Source organism: Sphaeramia orbicularis, chromosome 3 (genome assembly GCF_902148855.1).
Source record: "Sphaeramia orbicularis chromosome 3, fSphaOr1.1, whole genome shotgun sequence".
Lineage (NCBI taxonomy): Eukaryota > Metazoa > Chordata > Actinopteri > Kurtiformes > Apogonidae > Sphaeramia > Sphaeramia orbicularis.
In genome coordinates, this window is record NC_043959.1 from 43,235,783 (window position 1) to 43,252,793 (window position 17,011).

Below are 17,011 nucleotides of genomic sequence, written 5' to 3' on the forward strand. Positions count from 1 at the left end.
CACCAGTGTTCTTGTTCATTTTGTTTTATTACAGACCATAACAGAGCACTCCATTTTGTTTGTATTTATTTAACCTTTATTTACCCAGGCAAGCAATTAAGAACAGGTTCTTATTTACAAATGCAGCATTGCTATGGAGCAATGTCTTTGGGGATAGTAGGGATGGATAGTGTTGGTGATGGTGTTGGCGATAATCAGGATCAAACATTAGACTTGTATTTTAAGAGGTAGTATCTGATACTTTGGATAAAATATAACAGATCTGAACCTTATCATGCAGGTCACTGGTTTTGAAGATGGACAGTGAGCGGTGTAATGTGAAGCTCTCAGTCTACCCGTCCAGAGGACTTGTGGATGAAAAGTTCACTGTTCTGGTCCAGAAGGCCCCTCCTGGTTTCCAGATGACCATCCATGCCCTACACCAGAGTGAAGATGGAAACAGTTTGGAGGCATTTGCTCACTACACCGCCGACGCCTGTGGAACCATCAACCGTAAAATTCAATGCACTGAAACAGGGCAATCAATCATAAATGAATCATTCATCACATTGAATGTTTTTTTTTTTCCTTTTGTGTCATAGTTTCAGAGGATCCTAGTATGGGTGGGACTTATGTGGGAGTTGAGCCAATGGGGTTACTCTGGAGCCTCAAACCAGCTCCAGGCAGCAAACCTGGGATCAGGTAAAACCACTAAACAAGGGGTCACCAACCCTGGTCCTTGAGATCTACTATCCTGCATGTTTAAGATCAAGGGTGTCCAATCCTGGTCCTTGAGGGCTGGTATCCTGCATGTTTTGGATGTTTCCCTCTTCCAGCACACCTGACGGTTGTTATTAGGCTTCTGCAGAGTATTATGATAGGCCTATGATTTGAATCAGGTGTGTTGGAAGAAGAATACATCTAAAACATTCAGGATAGTAGATCTCGAGGACCAGGGTTAGTGACCCCTCCACTAGACTAACAAGGCAGATAAAAATCCAAACAATACTCAATATCTGACTCTTTCTCATAATCCCTCAGGTTGAGTAAGAAGAATGTCCAGACTCCAATGGAGTTCACCATCTCAGTGTACAAGGGTCACCAGACTGAGGGCTTTGTGGATCAGGTCCAGCTGGCCTGTGTGGTGGTGGAGCGCTGGTACATGGCACCAGGAGTCCGTAGGGTCCCGATCACAGAGGGGGGTCTCATTGGTGTCCTCTTCCTGCCCCCAGGTAAGATCAGAGGGTATGAGAGGTACAATATACATTATGTAGTATACGATAAAATACAATGGAAGCTGGATAGAAAGAAAATCATTTTTATACAAATGCTCTTGTCATTATAGCAGATATGTTCATATTAATATATTCACAGAATGGTTTCCATACTCTTGCAAAGACATTGGTCTTGTGGTGCATGAGACAGGTCAGAAAGTCCAGGAGTATGAATTCCATGAATATATGCCAGGCATGTCCAAAGTCCGGCCCGGGGGCCAATCATGGCCCGCGGTCAGATTTTAGACGGCCCACAGCTTGGGTTTTAGAATGTATTATTTATGGCCCGCTTGGACTGTTGAACTGAGTACATGAATCACAAAAGGTTCAAAATGCAGTTTCTCCTTTCGCCTCATGGTGGCAGCACCACTCTAACTCTATCTGGCTCTGTGACTTTGCCGTGAACCCTTCTCACTAATTTCTAACCATGGCGCCTGTAAATAAAAAAATGGAAGTTGACAGTGAGGGCCGCCGCTTCCAGGAGAGATGGGAATTACAATTTTTTTTTTTCACTGAAAATCGAGGCGATTGTATTTGCCTAATTTGTCAAGAGACTGTTGCCTTGTTTAAGAAATTCAATGTAAAGACACACTAGCAGACAAAACAAGCTAACACATACAACAAGCTAGCAGGGAGTGAGCGTTCCGAAAAAGTGAAGCAAATTCAAGCTGCTTTAAACTCACAACAGTGACTCTTCATGTGAACCTGGGAGTTCAATGAATTCACCACCAAGGCAAGCTACCAAGTTGCCAGGTTAGTTGCCTCTAACTGCTGGTGTTATGTACTTGTAGATGTGACACAAAATATTACTTTCTGAATGATTTTGTGAAAGACAAGAGTAAGAGTCATATGTTTTCATCTGAAATGTTAACAGACTTTGCATTACTGAGTAATATATGAGTAATGATTACTTATATAAGTCATGTTTAAAATGAATGTGGGGTTAAGATTTTTTATCAACTTGGAAGTTTAAGATACTCCATACAGTTTGTTCTATGTTATCTGACTCCAGATGTGAAAGGAAGGCAGAAATGTTTTTTTTTTTTTTTTTTTTTTTTTAAATTTGTTCACACCTGAGTGGCTTAGATTTGGTTACATTGCCATTTAAAAAAATGATATTGTGACAATGAAAATAAAATTGTTGTAGAACAGCGCATTTATATGTAATTTTTACGGTTTAAAAAATGTCCAAAGGGACCACTGGCCCCTGGCAATGTCCACATTATCAGATCTGGCCCTCTTGAAAAAAAGTTTGGACACCCCTGATATATGCCATCCCGCAACAACATCTACTATGTGGAACCAGTTCGACTCGACTCGGGTACCAGGTACTATTCCTGGAGACCGTTTCCATTACAGGATACTTCTGAATTTAGAGTACCTGGATGTCATAGCGCGTAACTTCCGTAATGTCAGCTGAAAGTTGCTGATTTACCCGCTTGTTGTGTGTTATCCCGTCAAGCTCACACTGAATTTTTTCGTTGGCCACCAACCGATTGTCACAGAGCTTTTTGTCTGTTGCTCATTTGATCCTCTCTACGATAATTTTATTGGAAGAGTGTTATGCTGTAGGACAGAACTAGACAGAAAGCAATAACATGCAACATGATCTTTAACCCTTTAGCCTAACTAATGTAGTGAGCAGATTCCCATCCAACAACCAACCAACCATCAGTTTAACAAAGAGCAGAAAGAGTGGACTGTGTTTCAATGGAAAAAGGTCATGTGGTCTGATGAGTCCAGATTGGCCATGTTCTAGAGAGGCAGATGAAGTGATTACCCATTATGCCTAGTGCCTACAGTACAACCCTGTAGGGGCAGTGTTCTGACCTGGGGTTGTTCAGTTGGTCAGGTCTAGGTTCAGCAACATTATATGTCTGAAAAATGATGGAAGTAAATGCTGTGATATTGCACACACTTACTGAAACAAGAAAAGCACTCAGAGAGCGCAGACCTCCACCAAGGCAGATCAGTGGGCCCCTGTCCCCCCCACCCCCGATCACCACCAAAATTCAATTATTTCTTCCTTGTGCCAGTATCAACATTTCCTGAAAATTTCATGAAAATTCGTCCATAACTTTTTGAGTTCTCTTGCTAACAAACAAACAAACAAACAAACAAACATGTAAACACGCACGCCCGAGGTAATGATGCAGCAGTGAATGTAATCAAAGCTAAAGGTGGTCCAGCAAAATAGACAGAATGTAAGACTTTTTTGACCAAACTGTGTATTTTGTACAGTGTTTTTATTTTTATTTTTAAAAATTAGATAATAAAGTTTTTTCTACTTATCACAGTATTATTATCTTAAATCAATTTACCATCATTATTTCTCTCTTTTTTATTATTAGAATAAAAATTTATTCCATTTAATCTGATGTCTTTAATTTTGGCTGACTTCTTGCCTATTGTCATGCAGGATCTGGACCATTTCCTCGTGTATTGGACCTGTGGGGAGGTGGAGTTGACCTACTGGAGACTCGTTCAGCTCTACTGGCTTCACACGGCTTTGCTTCCATGACCATCAACTATATGGACCCTTTCAGAAAAAAAGCAGAGACCACTGAAGCTGGGAAAATAGTGAACAATCAATACTTTGAGGTAATTTCAGTTTCCAACCATGTGTAATAAAACTCAAACTATACTATACATTATTCAGTATGTGATGTGTTGAAATAATAATTTAGTCAAAGAACTGAATCTCGTTAAATATGAAAAGACAAGCTGTTTATTCTGATTCGTCAATAAAACCTTAAAAACTGGTTTGGAGATTCATTCACCTATATAGTGATTCATCCACACTTAAATGCCCTCAGCTTATCAGTTACCTTTCTGATAATGTTTTTCTTGCAGACAGCCTTGAGAGTCCTGCAGCAGCATCCTCAGATCCTCAGTAGCAGCATTGGCATGTTGGGCCTTTCTTTTGGTGCCAGTGTGACTTTCAAGATGGCTGCTTACTCTGATGTTGTAAAAGTGAGGAACGCATGGATGAAATATTTATCATTGCCATTTGTTATTGATTTATCTAACTTATTGAAAGAATAGAATATAATGGAAAATGTCACGTTAATTGTTTTAATACCTGAAAGTGTTTCATATTTGATGCTACTTTCATTCTTCAGCCTTGTCTATGCAGCCAAAAATATTTTGTGTTTTTTGCAGCTCAAGTGTGCAGTGTGTATTAGTGGAAGTCATGTGCAGCCAGTGGATGGATCTGTGGCAGACCTGATAGAATACTGTACGAAGTAAGTCATCTGTGACTACTACTTTACAATAGCAGCAGTGGTGGATCTAGAAAATTTTACATGGGGTGGCAAGGGGTTGGCAGGAGGTTTTGATTACAGGAGACATTCGCTGTCACATTTTTTTCGCCACATAATGCTTATGTAGTGTCACAGTAAGGTTCATAATATTTTTTCCATCCATAGTTGCATTAATTTTTGATTATTGATGATGGAGAATCAGACTGCTGCATCAAGTCTTCATCATATCCCAAATTAGAGTCTGGACTCTATGGTGGCTAATCCATAAGTGAAAATGATGTCTCCTTCTCCCTGAACCATTCTGTCACAAGTCTGATGACCCTGATCAATCCTGGAATTGTCCAATCTTTATGATGTTAAAGACATGAGAGGCTACTTACTACATCATTTAGATGGACACACTGAGTTTTATGCAAAACCTCCACGGTGTTGGCTCCATCTACTGCTATTGCAGTGACTGTCTCAAACAAAAGAAGGGAAACTGACTAACCAAAGGGGAAAATGTTCCAACAAATCACAGGCGAGTGAGTCACTTTTGGCTAATGATGACTGAATGTACTGAACCATCACCTTACATATTAACTTGACTTTAACTTTGTGATAGGGAAACTGACTTCACCTGGTTAAGCTGGGCGGCTCAGCCCCTCCACTCTGCCGGGTTACAGACAGTTTCCAGACAAACAGTGCTATTATAGCAGTACTAATACATACAGACATATTTACCATTTTAGGGGACACTGCATTGACTCATCCTAATGTACAAATGAACTGCAACCTAACATTAACTGTGTAACGATGAGCCACCGTTACCATAGTCTGCTTGAATAATTGTTGTTTATTTTAGGCCTATAGTGTATAATGGCTGAGAAGCAACATAAGATGTTTTAAGACAGTGGTTCTCAAACTTCCCCCTGAAATATACTTTTTTAGCCAAGTTTGAAATATATATATATATATGTGTGTGTGTGTGTGTGTGTGTGTGTGTGAGTGTTTATGATCATGTTTAATTCAATGTTGTTGTATAATTTGTGTGTGTAACTTTCCCCCGTTTAATTAGTATATCTCCTGCCACTGGAGGCAGCACAGTGTATAAAAGCCTCACATTTGTTTTTGTTTGAGTTGGTTGGTGTATGGATGCATTGAGTCTTGTTTTGGATATTACTACTGTTATATTGAAATTAAACCAGAAAAGGTAAAAACCTTAAAGTGCCTCCGACTGAATTCAGTTTTCTGCTACTTCTGAAGCCTCGACTGCTCAGCCAGCTTGACAAACTGTAAAATCTCAAATGTAATGATTTTATTTTTTAGGTAATGATTAAGACCTGCCTTTTTGTTTGTGATGTAGAATTTTGTTTAAACAGATTGATGTTCCCAAAGGTAATATATTCATAGTCTCTAGTTCTAGAGGGGCCATGACTTCATCTGATTTTTTAATTTGTATTAACTGATTATCTTGAAGTACTCAGCTGGTGTGCTGCAGGTTTTCCTGTAGTGACTAAATCCAATAAAATACTAACTCTACTTACTCTTGAATCAGAAATGCTTCAAAGATTCGTGTCAACACAGACAACCAGGTGATCACCAGAGACTTGCTGCTGCCCATCCCCACTGACCCCACCATGAAAGTAGATGTGAGTCACAGTGATTATTTTTCGTCAGAGCAGTGGCGAAGAATAACACGAGTAACATCCACAGATGAGATGCATAAAGCTGAGAGAGTCTGTTTGTCTCTGAGCAGGTTGGTCGTGTGCAGTGCCCTCTGCTGCTGATTGTGGGTGAGGATGATCAGAACTGGCCAGTGTCCGAGTCTGCACAGGATGTGAGTTCACTGATGTCATGACAAAATCCTCCTGTGAAATTCTCTATATCATGTCACTTATATTTATACTCACAATAACACATTTTACAGAGCTGGGGTGATAAAACCTCCTCTGGTGCGTCATTCCTGAGAACAGATTTTATTTCTTTATTTTGAATGTATTGTATTATACTTAAATGTGCTACTTTTTTATATTTAAAGGTGTAATGTAAGATTTTCATTTCCTTCCTATATTTGGTGGTCTTCCTTGTGTTTTGCTGTGTTTGGAATGTTGCTAAAGGTCAATATTTAGGCTCTGAGTGTGTATCTAAAGCCAGTAACAGAGCAGCGCTGAGTGAAGAGGTGGGACTCTATTGTTATATGACTGTCTCCTCTTTCTGCTGTGATCTGTCTGCTGTGGGTTTGTGACTCTGAGACAAATAACACATGACTACAGAATTCTCTGTAGTGGTTTCTACTACATTCACTGTGACCCGTCCAACTCTGTTATATGAATATATGACCTTATTCACTTATGAAACAATTAGAACCTAAGTTTAATTTCTCTGTGTCGTGGCTTTGTTCTGGCTGTCACTGTTCTCCCTTCATTCGTTATGAACTCACTTGGCTACTGCTGCCCTTGCTGGTATGAGGGTCCAACTTTGGATCACAGGTTTATTAATTGGAAATCTTACATATTATGACTTTTAAGACCATAGAATGATCAGATACTTCAGCTAAATGGACTACAGACATCCAATTTAATAAAATAAGATATATAGATAAATGCCTGCCAGTGGTTAGAACACTAGCTATTATTTCTGTGTATTGCTACGAATAACAGCCCATTGCTTTGCTATAAATAATGTGTCAACCACAGGTCGTGGGCCCTAGAGTTAGTCCATATATTAGGTGAGTTGGATAATAATTCATACTCTATCTAATCATGGATGGATCATGGGTGACATAATAGACTGATTAATGAGAAAAAGATGAATTAGCGAAATTGTTTTTCGGTGCAGGAAGCCCACCACAGGCTTGAGTGCAGCATGAAATGCTACCCCAAGCCAATAGCGTTGGCTCAGTGTATACTTAGGACTACCAATGAGATGCTGAAAAGTCTTGAAGATACAATCATCAGAAAAACACATACCTTTGAATTCTATGCTTTTATGTATCTTAAGTGATTTAACTTCAGTGTAAAACAGCATGCATCAGATTCCACTATGCCATCATTAATTTAACAAAAATGAAGCCAAGATGGAGAGACTGTCTGTGAAACAGTACGTACACCCTTAATGCTTCCAAGGGAAATAAGAGCAGTAGCAGCTTGGTGCTGCTAATCAAGTTCCCTTTATTTATCAGTAAGTGTTTGCAGCTTCATAAAGGCAGATTGTGTACCGGTTTGCTGGTCCAGGGCAAGTGTTACTAGTACCCATCAGTCTGGTAATGGGTGTAACGTATAGTATCATGGTACAGTGAGAAAGATATTTCTCAAGTAGAAAATGTTCAAGACAGGTTCTTGTCTTCTCAACAAATTCGCCACAAAGTCAGACTGTGCAGTGCTCAGAGTTACTGGAAAAAACCCAAAGCTACATTCCACCCCAACAGGCTTCAGTTAACATGTTAATATTAAAGTTCTTGGTGATAAAACTAGAAGCCTGAGCAAAAATGGCTTGTCTTGTTCAGTCTTGTTCAGAAGTGATCCAAGAAAAAGCCTCTTCTCTCTAATCAGAACATGGCAGCATGGCTTAGTTTTTCCATAGGTGCAGATTTATGTAGTTTTATAACCTGGTGAGGACCACATGAATTCTTATCATGTTCCAATTGAGATCCCTGGTTTTAACCTGAAATGTCCCCAGTTAACCGTGGCTTGCTACAAATTAACTATCTGAGTCACCTCTGCACCAAAACAGGAAGGGAGACACTGTAGTTATTGAACAACTCCAAATACTTGTTTCCTTCTTCTGAAGTAGCAGAAGATCCATACAGCAGTGGAAAAATGTTTTCAGGCACTCCATGCATTTGTGATATATTGCATTAAGAATCACTCTTAAGTCATCAAACTCTGCCAAGTATTGTGCTGTTCTCCAAACCCACATGTTCCCTTCTGAATCAGAATCAGAATTGCCTTTATTGTCATTTGACAGTACAAAGTACATCAAATGAAATTGAGTTCGATGATTAGGGACATCGGACCGCTGCTCCTAACTGGTGCGCCACCACAGGACCCTTTTCTTCGAAACAATTACTGTGAAGATAATGCAAGCATATACATCACATACATAAGACATAAGACATTATAAACACAGTACACGTGGTCACGTGATGGAACTTTTTCAATGGATTCGGTTGTAGGAGGGGGACAGGAAGAGAAGAAGAATGTTGTGAGGCAGATGGAGATGGGGGGGGGGGGGGTAAATGCTTGTATGTGGTGAGTCCTTGAAAGTCTGTTTGTATATGAAAAATAAGAGACACAGACTTCTGTCCTTCTTTCAGTCCTGTGTCTTGGCCTTGGAAGGATGTTTTGACTGCAAAGGAACAGATTAGACCAGAGTGGCTTTAATTGCTTTACCGGCTCCCAGGAGGAACAGAATTAAACAGGGAAAAATGATTTGGTTTCTGCTTAATTTAGTTATAACTTAATTTCTGTTATAACTGGGCCTCAGCATTTAACTCCTCACTTCAGAGCAGGTAGATCCCTGCACAGTTCATCCACTTATCCCTCAGTCCCGCGATTTGCCGGAACGCATCCACGGTCTGTTCAGCGAGGTAATCCAACTTTTGTGTGGGTCCGCAGCTCGTCCAGCCAGGTCTCGCATGCAATCCTCCGACTGTGTCACCATCCGCTGTAATACCTTCACATTGTCACTAACCGCTCCAAAGTGCTCCTTAATTTTGATCGACAGCAGCGGGGTCTCTTTGTGTGCTGCTGTCTTTCCAACTTTGCGATAAACCAGGGCAACTCCAAGACCAATTAGAAGGTGTCCTGTTATCAAAAATCCAAATAGGTAAATATCCTCAATATCCTCCACCGACAGAACCAACAGCCATACTACTTCCACTTGTTCCAAGCATTGATTACATACTGCAAAAGTTCCATCAGGGCAGGCGGGCTCCCCCAGGCCCCTGTTCCTGGGTGAAAAAATCTTGTCAATTGTGCTGAGAGACCAGTTGATCAATTCCATAATTTAGTTGTTCGGGAGTACAGCAAGCAGGGGATCCAAAGACAAAATCAGACGAGATACAGAGGTAAAAGCAGGAGAAAAAAAAGAGGAAGGCAAGGACAGCTCAAACAAGTCTGCTCTCGACAGAGGACATTATTCCATTGAGGTCAAAACTCAGCAGGATAACACATTTGCATTTGTCTGTCTGATGCAGTCACACCTTTTAAAACACACACAAACAAGTTTTTCTGTAAATATTTCATGGCAATGTTTGAGAGGTAAAATTTTAAGGGTGTCTGAACACGTTTTTCCACTACTGTAGATCTATGTGACTTTAGTAGTAACACTCTTGATACCCTACACTACACCCAATATAACCTCTGATCGTCATGACATAAGGACTCCTAGAGAAGTGGCTAAGCTAGTAAAACATAGAATTCAAAAAGGCTGTACTTTCTTTCTCTCATGACTATACAATAATACAGACTATAACCTGTCTATAACCCCCTAATGTGTGCAAGAAGGGCTAATGTTATATGCAAGTTATAACACTACAGTTATTTATAGACCTTCTCACTCAGGTTATCAAACTTGTTTTACCCTCTTTCTCCAACAATCATCATGATGTACAGTGGGATAAATGTTTGTAGAGTTATACCTATTTGGTTCTTTGTTTTTCATGTCTGTCCGATCAGTTTGATATGGGCTGTTCTATTGAAGCCTTTTTGTGTTTTAAACCTGTATTTGTCAGATAAAAGAAATGATGGAGCGTGCAGGAAACAGCCACCTACTGACCATCTTGTCGTACCCAAATACTGGCCATCTGATTAATCCTCCGTACTCTGGACACGTTCTTGTCAGCACTGTAACATACATAGTCAAACCGGGTAAGATCTGACCCTAGTTTGTCATTGAATGTATAAATGTGGAGCTCAGACATATTACTGCTTGCTGAGGGTTAGTCTCTGTGTTTTGTGCAGTGATAAGTCTGTGGGGTGGAGAGATGGTGGCTCACTGTCGTGCTCAAGAAGACGCTTGGAGGAAAATTCTGGTGTTCCTTATGGAGAATCTGTTTGTTCATAACTCTGCTAACACCTCTGAATAACAGATTGTGTCCAGAAAGGGTGTCACATTTTTAGGTACCTTTCAGAAGTTTAAAATTTAAAGGGTACCAGTAGTGATTTTCATTTGTAGTCATTTGCTTCTAGCCTATTCCTTTTTTGGTTTTTGTTTATTATGATTGATGTACTGAGATTGATGTAAAACCAAAAATAAATTAATTAATTCATTCTTTCATTCATTCATTCATTCATTGCTAGCTCTTGAAAAAAATCACGTATAATACTAAGCAGTTCTGTCAGGTTAATTATGTTACAAAGTCGCTGCTCAGTCAGTCAGACATGGTCAGCAATATTTTGGCTCCAGTGGCGGCTGGTGAAATTATTCTTTGGTGGGGCACAGTATCCAAGTCAGTTTTCAGCTGCACTATAACCACATATCACCACAGTCCTCCACAATGTTGGAGTACAAAGCTTACGGCTACACAAACAACGAGCACAAACACTCAATCTTGCTCACTGACTGCTGCTTGTTTACATGTGCTCCATCATCCGGAATCAATGACAGGTACATCACTTTTACTCAATCTACACCCCTCTTGCTTATAAGTAATACACAAAGCACAATGAATGTCTGAAGCATGACCAGGACTGGTACACTTTAAGGTGTGAAATTGCCTCAGTCTCCTTCTGAGCATTTATAAGCTATCAGTGACTAATTTTAACTACAACAGACTCCATGTTTCAGCTAATTTAAAATATACATTCCTGCTCATAATTTTATTGCATAATCAAGTCAGACATCTGCAGTTAATTAGTTTAGTTTGATTTCGAGCACATAAAATCTTCAAATAATGAACGATACGGACAAACAACATTTTCAGCGCTCGAAAAGGAGTGGGAAGAAGTATAACTTATAGACACCCACCCCCTTTTTACAAACTACTAATTAAATTGATTCCGCTTTCTTTGCTTTGTTAACACACTTTTTTTACTCTTTTTTTTTTTTTTTACATATTTACAACACAAAACATCCATGGAAACCATTCACCAAATACTTTTTTAGTCACCTCACACTCAATCAGAGTTGCATAATCAACCTTGTTTGATATAAATTATAATATTTACCTGCACCGGAATTATTTACTACAAATACAAGAATTAATAAATATGATAATATCTCCTAATCATGATTGTCTATGGTAATTAATTATAAGTAAGCAAGACTCAAAAATATCATATTTTATGCATTCTTCTATATTCTCACTAGATATTCAGCTATTTGGATTATGTTCTATGTTTTGTTATTATACTGTATTTTTACATCCTTTTAAATGCACAAATTGAAGAAGACATTTTTAAGTTTTGACCCAGATTATTCCAAAGATGTATGCCTCTAACAGAGATACACTGACTTTTTATGTTAGTTCTACACTACATTTACTTGAAGATTTCAGTTCCCCTTAAATTATAATTTCTTTACCTCGGCTCAAACATCTCCTGTATACTGTAGGGGAGCATATGGTCATGGACTTTATATATTATCATGAGAGTATAAAGGTCAACAAGATCATGCAGTTTTAGAGCATTTAAATTTATAAATAGGCAATATGTTGTATGTTGTACAATATATTGAGAGATTTCTGATTTAGAAGATTTAGGATTTTATGTAATATAGCAATAACTTTTGGCTATTTTTGATCTAAGAAAATTCACATGCTCTTTTCAATTTGGCTTGTTATCAATTTTAAATCCTAACATTCAGTTGCAAACACTCTTTCAATTTGAATTTCCTCCATTCTAATTTTAACTCTTTTGTTATTTTCCCTTTTACCAAAAATAATATATTGGTTTTGCGAAGACTCAATGATAAGTTATTGATATCGAACCAAATCTTTAGTATGGAGAGCTCCTTTTCAACTGTATCTAAAATTTGATCTAAATCGTTGCCTGAGTAATAGAGGCTGGTATCATCAGCAAATAAGGTACATTTAAGGCTTTTTAAGACTTGACAAACGCCATTTACATAAATAATGAATAATTTGGGCCCTAATACAGAGCCTTGCGGTACTCCATGAGTTATAATTTTCCTTTCAGAATCTACATTATTCATGTGTACATATTGACATCTATTGCTGAGAGCTTTTTAGCCATGAGTGCAATACCCCGAATACCATATCTCTCTATTTTCTGTAGCAACACTGAATGGTCAATGGTGTCGAAGGCCTTGCTTAAGTTTATAAAGACACCTATATTATATTCTTTATTGTCTATTGCCATTGAAATTTCTTCCACTAGCTCCATGACTACCATCAAAGTTGACATGTTTGCTCTTAATCCATATTGGTGGTTGGTCAGTAGTTTATGTTTATTTACAAAATTGTTCATTCTTGTTGCAAATAATTTTTTAAAAACTTTTTGAAAATTGTGAGAGAAAAGAAATGGGCCTGTAATTATTAAACTGATGTCTGTCTCTGTTTTTGAAAATGAGAATTTGAAAATACCGGTGAGGAAAGACTGATTACAGATACATGTTAAAGGTGTAACCATACAGATTATATCTTTAATTAGGATCATATGAAAATTATGATATTCACTTAACCTTTTGTTCTTAAATGTTCTGAAAAATTCAATTATTTCATTTTCATCCACACTCCAAATAAACAAATAAAGAATTTTGATTTTGTTTAATGATTGAGTCCAGCTCATCTGTAGCTATTGGTTCTGAATCATTTGCTAAGGTAGGTCCCACACTAACAAAGTAACTGCTTATTTCATTCATTTCATTAATTTTTATTTAGAATTAAATTATCTTTAAAAAAATAAGTTGTAAATCTTCTTTTTTTTATTAAACTGTTAATATCTCTTGGACATTATCCTTGTTCTGCTCTAATACTTTATTTATTTATTAATGTTATTATATTTATCAACTTGTTTTTATATTTTTTTTTATATCTATTCTCAACTTCACTTGTTCTATGTTTTATAAATAATCTATAGAGATGATTTTTTTTCTTTTTACATACATTTGCTATTCCTGGAGTTATCCATGGCTTATCTTGTCTAGTTTTATAATTGCTATAAGATTTTTTAGTGGGCAGTGTTTTTCATATAATTTCATTACGTTGGACAAAAAGGCATCATATGCCAGATCAGGGTCAGCTGTTGCATAGACTTCGTTCCATGTCTGAGCACTCAGATCAGTGTTGAGGGCAGCGATAGCTTCTGGTGTCCTACATCTAATTCATTTAGGAGTGTGTATTCTTATTTTTTGGTTCTTTCGAAGGAGTTGGTGAAAGACACTAAAAACAGGGAGGTAGTCACTGATGTCATTAATGAGTAACCCAGCTGTTACTTGACTACCTAGAACATTCTGTTCTGTACAAATTACAATTATATTTTTACCACCTTCAATAACAATTTTGTCAGTGACACATTCCAAGATCAATGGTGGTTGACTTGTTTTTAATTATATGACTTCTCAAATCTGAACTGACATATGGTGCGACCCCACCACCACCACCACCTTTTTTACTGATCCTGTTTTTAGCTTATTAGCTTACCGGCCAACAGGCCATAAGCTAATAAACTAAAAACAGTCATGCGGCATCTGTCGTTGTCGTTGTCTGTCATCCGTTACAAAAATTTCAATCATCTTCTTCTCCGAAACTCCAATTCCGATTGACTTCAAACTTGGTATACAGCTTCTTTATGATGATATCAACAAAAGTTAGAGAAATTATTTGGATCCGGATCCGATTCTGGATTTGGTGCGACTTTGAAAAATTTTCCCATTGTAACAGATAGGAAGTGGATTGATACAATAAATCAGTAAGTTTCAATGATATCAAGTTGGAATTTGAATTTTTTACAGATCTGATTGGAATATGACCAAAACATGGGCTATTTCTGTAATATAATAAATACACATAACTGGGTGATAATAAATGGCATCTGGATACATTTCCCAAAGCTTTTAATTTGGCCGGTAAGCTACAGGGCCATTGGTCCTATTTCTTGTAAATAGTGTGTATCCCTTAAGTTCTGTATCCCAGCCCTTTTCTGTATCCAGCCAAGTTTCAGACACTGCTATAACCTTAAATTTATGAAATTGTCCTTCCATTTTGATACATTTGAATTGCTCATCTGTATAATATTTACAACTACTAACTGTACTATGAAAGTGATTGCTATCAGGATCTATATTTTCACCAAACTCATTATTTTTGTACAGAGTCATACATGGTTAAATTTAAATTGGGAAGATCATATTTCAATAGTACACTAGTATTGAGTGCATTAGTACAGTTTTGAGTACATTCTAATTCATTATCATCAATATTTGTAAATGCGACCATAGACTCATCCTCAACCATTAATTTTAGGTATTAGTCTTGAGATTAATTTAGCACTATCAATTATTACCACTCCCACTTACACACTCATTTTGCTACACACAAATTTGCCACTCACACAAACACACTCACACACTTGTGTTTTGTAATGACCAAAAAAAAAAAAAGAATAAGAAATAAATAAAAAAAGAAAATCATGGCCTCCCGATAAATAAATCCTGTTCTGCATCCCAAAGTCGTTTTCAAACTCCACAATGTCATACACATTGCATCCTTCAGTATTTACCTTTTTGTCAAACATAAAGAGAGCCACAAATCAGATCCACACAGCCACAGTCTGACCATTCAATGTAAAGGGGGCCATGTACCCATTCTCAAAATGTAGCAGTCTCCCATGAGCTATAATTCCAACTTCCAACACAACGTGCACTATTTATCTATCCACAGGGTTTGAAAACGTTTATTCACGTTCAGGTAACAGGTATAGTCTTTCCCAATAGTTCAGTCACTAGGGCTATTAGTCCATGCATTAGATCCATCCATAACAAGGCATACTTAAATATGTCTACCATGTTATGAGGAGGACAAGAGGCTACAGTCACCGGAATAAGCAACATTATCTGATTTGATCCAGGGCTTTAAGCTCCCTTACTGTCATTACTTTGGCTTGCTCCAAGGTAGCACCATTCAGCTGAATGAACAACTTGCAGTTCCTTGTCCATGATGCTTTAATCCTGTGTTTTTTCTTGAGGACGCATGCTTCTCGAGCAGTCTCCGAGTTCTTCTTGGTCAGATGCTCATTCAGATACACCACAGATCCCTTCAGCTTAACTCCTTGTCGTAGTAGCTCAACTTTAGGTGATCAACTACAGCAGGAAAAAAAACTGGCATCCCACCACTCATCATCAATGGGGACTGTGTGGAGAGGGAGTCGGACTTCTGCTTCCTGGGTGTCCACATCGAGGAGGGTCTGACCTAGAGTGTGAACAGCTCGAAGGTGCTGAAGAAGGCCCATCAGAGACTGCACTTCCTGAGGGTGCTCAGGAAGAATAATATCACACAGAGACTGCTGGTGTCCTTCTACCAGTGCTCCATACAGAGCATTTTAACATACTGTGTCTGTGTGTGGTTCACCAGCTGCACAGCAGCCCAGAGGGAAGTGCTCCAGAGGGTCATTAACACAGCTCAGAAGATCATCGGTTGGCCCCTCCCCTCACTGGATGACCTTCACAGTGCCTGCTGTGTAAAAAGAGCGCAGAGCATCGTGAAGGACCCCTCTCACCCTAGACACTCCATATTCCAATTGCTGCCATCAGGCAGACGATACAGGACAACCAGATCACGAACAAACAGACTCAAAACCAGTTTTTATCCAACAGCAATAACCACCCTCAATGCCATAAAAAGCAATGTTTAACACAACACATATATACAGTGATGGAGATCACGCAATGATTGAATGAATGGCTGTGTTTGTTTTTTTTTAATAATTATTTATTACCTCCGCCAAGGAGGTTATGTTTTTGCCAGGGTTTGTTTGTTTGTTTGTCTGTCTGTCTGTTTGTCTGTCTGTTAGTGTGCAACATAACTGAAAAAGTTATGGACAGATTTTGATGAAATTTTCAGGGTTTGTTGGAAATGGGATAAGGAAGAAATGATTAAATTTTGGTGGTGATCGGGGGTGGGGGGGCCCACGGGGGGGGGGGGGGCACAGACCACAAAATTTCATCAAAATCTGTCCATAATTTTTTGAGTTATGTTGCACACTAACGGACAGACAAACAGACAGACAGACAGACAGACAAACAAACAAACCCTGGCAAAAACATAACCTCCTTGGCGTGGGGGGGCCCACGGGGGGGGCCACTGATCAGCTTTGGCGGAGGTCTGCGCTCTCCAAGTGCTTCTAGTTTACTATTGTGATGTTTGTGTCTGTGTTGTTTTTTATTATGCACTGACTGGTTGACACTTTTTTAATTTCGTTGTACATTTTTCATGTTACAATGACAATAAAGACTATTGTATTGTATTGTATTGTATTGTATTGTATTGTATTATATTCTGTTCTTTCTGTTTATGATTCACAAAGTGTAGAATAACAGCGAGCTTGGTTTTTT

At 38.4% G+C, this 17,011-nt stretch overlaps 1 protein-coding gene across 1 annotated transcript; it reads left to right on the forward strand.

The window, feature by feature from the left end:
* The first annotated feature begins 296 nt into the window (after positions 1 to 296).
* LOC115417192 (acyl-coenzyme A thioesterase 3-like) lies at positions 297 to 10,586 on the forward strand. Its single transcript, XM_030131200.1, has 10 exons — positions 297 to 492; positions 582 to 681; positions 1,021 to 1,211; positions 3,673 to 3,854; positions 4,107 to 4,226; positions 4,416 to 4,498; positions 6,054 to 6,147; positions 6,255 to 6,335; positions 10,233 to 10,368; positions 10,462 to 10,586. Exons 1-10 carry the CDS (start codon positions 297 to 299, stop codon positions 10,584 to 10,586), a joined length of 1,308 nt encoding a protein of 435 aa, XP_029987060.1.
* Positions 10,587 to 17,011: the final 6,425 nt, after the last annotated feature.